The 6,348-nt window shown below is 43.3% G+C and overlaps 1 protein-coding gene across 1 annotated transcript; it reads right to left on the bottom strand.

The window, feature by feature from the left end:
- Window positions 1-641: 641 nt before the first annotated feature.
- Window positions 642-2,126, bottom strand: LOC123135159 (remorin 1.4). Its single transcript, XM_044554251.1, has 5 exons — window positions 1,870-2,126; window positions 1,731-1,787; window positions 1,515-1,602; window positions 1,338-1,419; window positions 642-1,210 (listed from the first exon to the last, which is right to left on the bottom strand). Exons 1-5 carry the CDS (start codon window positions 1,961-1,963, stop codon window positions 1,010-1,012), a joined length of 522 nt encoding a protein of 173 aa, XP_044410186.1. The 5' UTR covers window positions 1,964-2,126; the 3' UTR covers window positions 642-1,009.
- Between the last annotated feature and the right edge of the window lie 4,222 nt (window positions 2,127-6,348).

Raw genomic sequence — 6,348 nt, forward strand, 5'->3', positions numbered from 1 at the left:
GGTTTCGCTTCCGTGAGTGGCACGGCCGTGTCTTTCAGAAACAAAAAATAAACGCATTTTTCTTTCATTCCGTAAGAGGCACGGTTTTGCTTGAGCGAGAGGCACTGTGCCTCTCGGAAACGGAAACAAAACGCATTTTTTACCCTTCTGCAGGAGGCAGGGATTTGGTTTTGCGGCCGTGCCTCTCGAAGAAGACTTTCGGAAAGGAAAAAAACATGCTCCTGATTCGGTGTTTTTGTTCTTTTTTTGTCAAAACCTATCAACATGAGTTCTAGTCTTGAAGATCTCGACGCGAGGAATTCAACAGTGAAAACGGTTCGAGATTTGAACACACAGTTTAAAAGATAAAACATTTTTGAATAAACGAATCTACGAAAAAAGAAAAACTCACACGTTGCCACAAATGGCCTTGCGGCAAGTAGGATTTCCCTGCAGTAGAAATCGAACTGAGGATGCGGCATTGCCTGGGAGGGGCCGGGCCGGGCAGTGTGTGAACTCTGCCAAAGTGTGGCGAGAGCCTGACAATCCGTGAAGTCTGAACCTGCCTGCCTGCGAACTTCTCTGAAAGCCCTAAAAAGAAGAGAACATATCTGAATAACAAGAACCAGAGTGACACTCTTAGGAAACATTTCTTGGCATTTCCCAAATATGAGTACCGTTTAATTACACACCTTACATCACACCTCACAAACCGAAACAGAACAAGCGGCACGACATTATGTATGTGCATCACACATTCACTCTAAAAAAAAGCTAGTGGTACAGTTCCCAGATACTCCCTCCGTCTTAAAAAATAAGTTACTCCCTCTGTCCTAAAATAAGTGTCTCAAATTTTATACTAACTCTAGTACAAAGTTGTACTAAGCTTAAGACATTTATTTTGGGACGGAGGGAGTATAACACATCAGTGCACGATCCAAGCCAACAAAGCAAGAGCAGGGGAGAGATGACATCTTGTAGCTAAGCTAGTCCACAACTTTCTATCAATATGATTATATTCAGTGGTTGCTCAGCCGAAACAGGTGAGGAATTTCTTCTTGGGCGTGGTCCCTTGTGAGCGGTGCTTGGCCGCCGTCTCCTCGCACTTGATCATCTCCTCCTGCCGCCTAGCCTCCACGGCGGCCCGCTGCTCCTCCGCCTCCTTGTGGATCATCGCGATACGGTTCCGCATCTTCTCAGCGTACTCCGCCTTCTTCTTCTCGAGCTTCTCCTGCATATCCATCCGAGAAAGATATTAGCTAATAGTCTAACGCATTACAAAACAAAAACTGAACTGAATTTGGCGACTAAAGGGGCAGGAAGTAAAGCGGCGTTCAGAGTTTTCAGATTTGACATACCTCCCGTGTTCGGAGCTTGGCTTGGACCGCCGCCTTCTTGGTGTTCTCCCATGATAGGATGGACGACATCTTGTGCTCAGCCCTGCACCACTTAAGGTATGATTACCAAAGATTGATGCAGAGAATTCCCTTGTGTTATGAAGTTCAGTTCAGTTAAGCTTGAGATGAGACGCGAACCTGTTGTCGGCCTTGCTCTTCTGGTTCTCCTCCCACGCCTTCACCATTGACAGCTTCCGATTCATCTCCACCTTGGCCAGCACCGCATCTGTCGAGATGAGTTTGCTCAGTTCGTTTTTTTTTGCACTCATACCATACCAGACAAATTAATTTTTTTTCGAAAAGGGGAAACCTACAACCAGATTCACCAGAACTCGAAGCAGAGGATGTACGTACCTCTGTCGGTTGCTGAACCCGGAGGTGTTGTTGGTGTTGCTGGCGCTGGAGGCCCATCTGCAGCAGCAAGATGGATCGATCAGAGTAACACGAGAGAGCAGAGCACATGTGAGTAGCTGAAAGAAAGAACAAATCTTACTGTCAAGAACTCTGCCTCCGACGGCCGGTTCGCCGGCAACCCCCGGCGGCGCCGCCACCGCACCCGCTTTGGTCGGCTCCTGCTGGGTCTCCATGGACACGATGCTCCCTTCCTCGCACAAGCTCCGCACCGCTAAGCAACACTACTAGTACTAGTACTAGTAGTAGAGATTGCCGCGTTGATCTCCCTGTCAAAATCCAGCCTGAATCGTAATTCGCAATTAGCTAATCCAAAAGCGGCTTCTAAATCTTTTGGTGGTGCCGGCCGGTACGGCGCGCGCAAATGAGCTGCTGCCGACTAGCGGAACGCGATCATCTTCGGGAAGAGTCCCAAGCGACACGTACGCTTTCCAGGCGCGCGCACGTGTCCTTTCCGTGGATGAGAGGTGCCACGTGGTGGAAGAGGCGCCATTTTCCGTTACATGTCACCATCCGGCCTCTCCACGACGGACGACGAAGATGATCCATGGTGTGTCACCCTGAACGGAACATGTTCGGGTTTTTTAACACAGAACAGATGCAAGCATCCTATCTTTATGAGCGTCTTCAAAAAATAACTGCGAGCATCAGAATTTGGATATTGCTGGGCTGAGGATATCACTGTTCACACCTAACCATTCAATCACACGTTGGTTCGCAACAAAACAGGTAGGTCGTATGTATGTCTTGAGAGCTGCTGCAGTCGCATAAGGAGGGTTCGGACGAAGGTCTTCATGACGCAGTGCTCGACACGCTGTTGGTGACGCTATTGGTGAATCCGGCAACGGTCGGACGAATCCAGCACGGTGTGCTTCTACGGGGTTCTGGGCGGTAACGAATTCATGACGAAAATGGAGGGTGGGTCAAAGTTGACGGTAAAAAAACGAAAATGTCGGTTTGAAGAAAAACAACATCATGTCATAATTCTTTTGTTCAAATGAGCTGAGATTTTCCTAGCCTACCCCTGGGAACATGTACAGTATTTACAGACTTTTTGTGAATATTTTTGAAAAATATTTAATTTTTAACCAAATTTGAATCTTCCTAGCTAAATAGCCATTATCTCCCAATTCATTTGTTTAATTTGCTCAAACTTTCTTAGAATACTACTGGAAACATGTAGTATTTACTGTACTTTTTCTCAAATTTTTGAAAAATATTAAATTTTGAAACAAATATAAAATCAGCTTAGCTAAATTCTTAGTAACTTTGTTACCTCCATTGCACAAGTTGTAGCAAGGTCTTTTTGGATGTCAAAACAGATCATTTGTGCATTTCAAGCACCCTTATCACATGTTTCCTTCGGATATTCCTTCTTCTTATTATTAAGCTTCATGACTAGCCAATGTAACCAAAAGTCCAAATTCATGAAAAAGACTAGGCAATCCATATACAGTTCAACACCATCTCTCAAGTGTGAAGCGGGAAAGTCAAGACGTGGATAGACTCAAGGATATGGCTCAAGAGAACTATACATGGACACAAAGGGGGCAGCAATTTTTGTTAGATAAATTGCAAAAATCAAGACTTGAAGTCGAGATCTTAGCCTCTGATACCATGTTAAGGTTCGTACTCTAGGCAACGCAACCAAAAGTTTGAACTCATGCAAGGCCTAGGCAATCCACATATACACTTCAACAGTTTTTATACCAGTCCAATAACTCTCTAAATTGCCCTTCTTGATGGAAGTGGATGATTCGTCATGCCAACGAAAAGCTTCACCTTGTTTTTTTTTTGCACGGTAATACATGTCTCATTCATATTAGAAAGATCAAGGATGATTCGTCATGCCAACGAAAAGCTTCACCTTGTTTTTTTTTGCACGGTAATACATGTCTCATTCATATTAGAAAGATCAAAGCACAAGTCACGTAAGTACTGACATGACAAAACTGAAAAGATAACAGAACATCTCTGAGCTTGACACCAATGCTCGTCACATGTCTCCGGCGCCACCACAACAGCCATCGAAGAAAAGAATGACGGATCACCTCCTCACCCGAGTTCGATGCGGCTCCATCGCTGATATACAGCTTTACGAACCTCCAAGGTGGCTCACTAAAAGTGATGCCCTTGAGATACTTTGCACAATCTGATGATGCAGTTAGATGGATATTATAAGATATCTCAACCTCCCCTGTTGTACACATAGAATTTGATAGCCACGCTTGCTCGTTGAAATCATCACAATCTCCTTGTGGTAACTAGATTGACCACCAACATGCTTTTATAAACTGGCTAGACCTGTTTTCCAATAAGTGTAGCCATCTTTTGCGAAAACATCATTGCCAAATGTAATGGACCGGGATGGTTTCTTAAAAAGAAAGCAATGGAAGCAAAACCCAACCTCCCTTTTCACACTGTATTCTAACCAATCAAACTTGTCGAAGCATGCAGGTTGAAAGGATCTCCAAATTTTAACATCCTTCTAGTTGGTTGGTTTGAATAATTTGACTTGGATGAAATTCTAGTATAGGCTTTCTTTGGTTGGTTAGTACTATCATCAAATGTGGTCTCATTTCTCTCATCGCTTGGGGTTGAGGGATTAGTCCTCTCATTAGTTGAAGGAGGAACTGTGCTTACTACATTCAGGGGGATCTCGGTACACATTGGTTGGGATAATTGAGATTTCGATACGGGGAGTGCTTGAACTACTTGCAAAAAAAAAAAGCTGTGCATGTTCATATCTTCCGTTCATCTCTGCAAATCTGCAAATAATTTGCATAGGACACTAGATTAATTATCATAACATGAGCTAGCAATTACAAATGTGCAAATTAAAATAGATAACAGGCAAAGTTACCGCTGCCACTTTTGTTGCAAAATTTGCTGATTCCAATTAGGCAATCACCCAGCGTGGAACATCCAGCATGAGCTGGCGGCTGCTCAACGCCTCAACTCCTCCTTCCAGTCCGTGATGTACGCCTCCGAGGCTTGGCCGGCGCGTTTTGTGGTGCAGTCCCGTGTCCTGGCTCATCGGTGAGGCAAGCGCGCCTCGTTGCTCATCGGTGAGGCAAGCGTTTTCGGATTTATGAACAAATGTCTGAAAAATGAACAGTTTTAAAACAAGAAAATTTTGGACAAAAGGAAACATTTTTTGCATCTGTGAAAATGAAACTCTGAATAAAATTTAGAAAAGGCAAACATTATGATCATTAATGGAATTTGTGAACAAAAATAGAAAAGGAGAACATTTTTTGAAGTTATGAACATATTTGGAAAGGCGAACATATTTTGAAATAGGAACATTTTTTGAAAGATGATTTTTTTTCAAATATGTGAACACTTTGTAAAAATCACTAAATTTTTTGGAACTTCTGATCAAATGAAAAAAAAGGGAACAATTTTTAACTTCAGAACATTTTTTGAATTTTTGAATAAATTTTGGAATTTTAAAATAAAAAAAATAAAAAACGAGTAGATTAACAATTACAATAGAAATAGAGAAAATAAAAGGAATGAGAAATACAAAAAATAAACAAATGAAAACAGAAAAAAATAAAAGAAAGAAACATAAAAAATGACAGAAAAAGGAAAAGGGAAAAGAAAAGTAGAAAAGAAAAATAAAAACCAGTTCAGGAACTTTTAGAAGGTTCCCAAAACAAGTAAAAACCGGCTGGGAATCCTCCAGAACCTATACGTACGCCATAGCTGGGCCAGCCCAAATCGCGCGCTAGGTCGCCCGTCTGTGCGATACGCCAGCTGTTTGACGCAAAACGCGTCAAATAGGGTTTCCTGCGAGTTCGATTTCAGATCCGGACTTAGATAGATAATGGTGCGGGAAATTTGTGTCAGGTGTTCTTTCGAATGTCTTCGTGTTTGGTTAGGGACAATGTGGCGTCAGTGCTTTCCCAGTTTAGGTATAATGTTTCCCCGTCCTATCCTCATTTTATTGGTGTGCTTATCTCCGGTCGACCAATTAATCTTTAAAAAGACTTATATTTAGGAACCAATGAAGTATTTCAGTGGTTCCTCGGCTGAAGTAGGTGAGGAATTTCTTCTTGGGCGTGGTCCCTTGTGACCGATGCTTGGCTGTCATCTCATGGCACTTGATCATCTCCTCCTGCCATCTCGCCTCCATGGTGGCCCTCTGCTCCTCCGCCTCCTTGTGGATCCAACGTATTCCCCTGCAACATGCCACTGACGCGGTGTTCAAACTTGTGGTTTTTTGCATCTCTAGCGGCCTCTTAGCATCCTCCAAGATCGGTACGCCATCAATATCATCATTGCCGATCTCCGTGTGATGGCTCTCCAATTGGCGGTGCCGCTTCCCCCGCCTCCTCCTAAGCCTGATTAGTGCCTCCTTGGTTCACCGACTTCTCCGGCTTTTTGTTTATTTGGGCTTGTTGAGTTGTGCCCTCAACAGAACCGCTTGTACTATTTGTTGTGAGACCTGGGTGTGTGTGCATGTGGTTCTATTGTGGTACTTAGTGGCCTTTGATGGTTTGCTTTATTTATAAAGTAGGGCAAAAGCCTTTTACGGTAATATAGTATGGAGAAA

Source organism: Triticum aestivum, chromosome 6B (genome assembly GCF_018294505.1).
Source record: "Triticum aestivum cultivar Chinese Spring chromosome 6B, IWGSC CS RefSeq v2.1, whole genome shotgun sequence".
Taxonomy (NCBI): domain Eukaryota; kingdom Viridiplantae; phylum Streptophyta; class Magnoliopsida; order Poales; family Poaceae; genus Triticum; species Triticum aestivum.

Bases quoted from the DNA above. Each gene is read 5' to 3' on its own strand.
- LOC123135159 (XM_044554251.1), bottom strand. From the start codon at position 1,963: ATGGAGACCCAGCAGGAGCCGACCAAAGCGGGTGCGGTGGCGGCGCCG. The intron at 1,788-1,869 runs GTAAGATTTGTT...TTGCTGCTGCAG, and splicing joins CGGAGGCAGAGTTCTTGACA to ATGGGCCTCCAGCGCCAGCA. The intron at 1,420-1,514 runs GTTCGCGTCTCA...TAAGTGGTGCAG, and splicing joins AAGAGCAAGGCCGACAACAG to GGCTGAGCACAAGATGTCGT.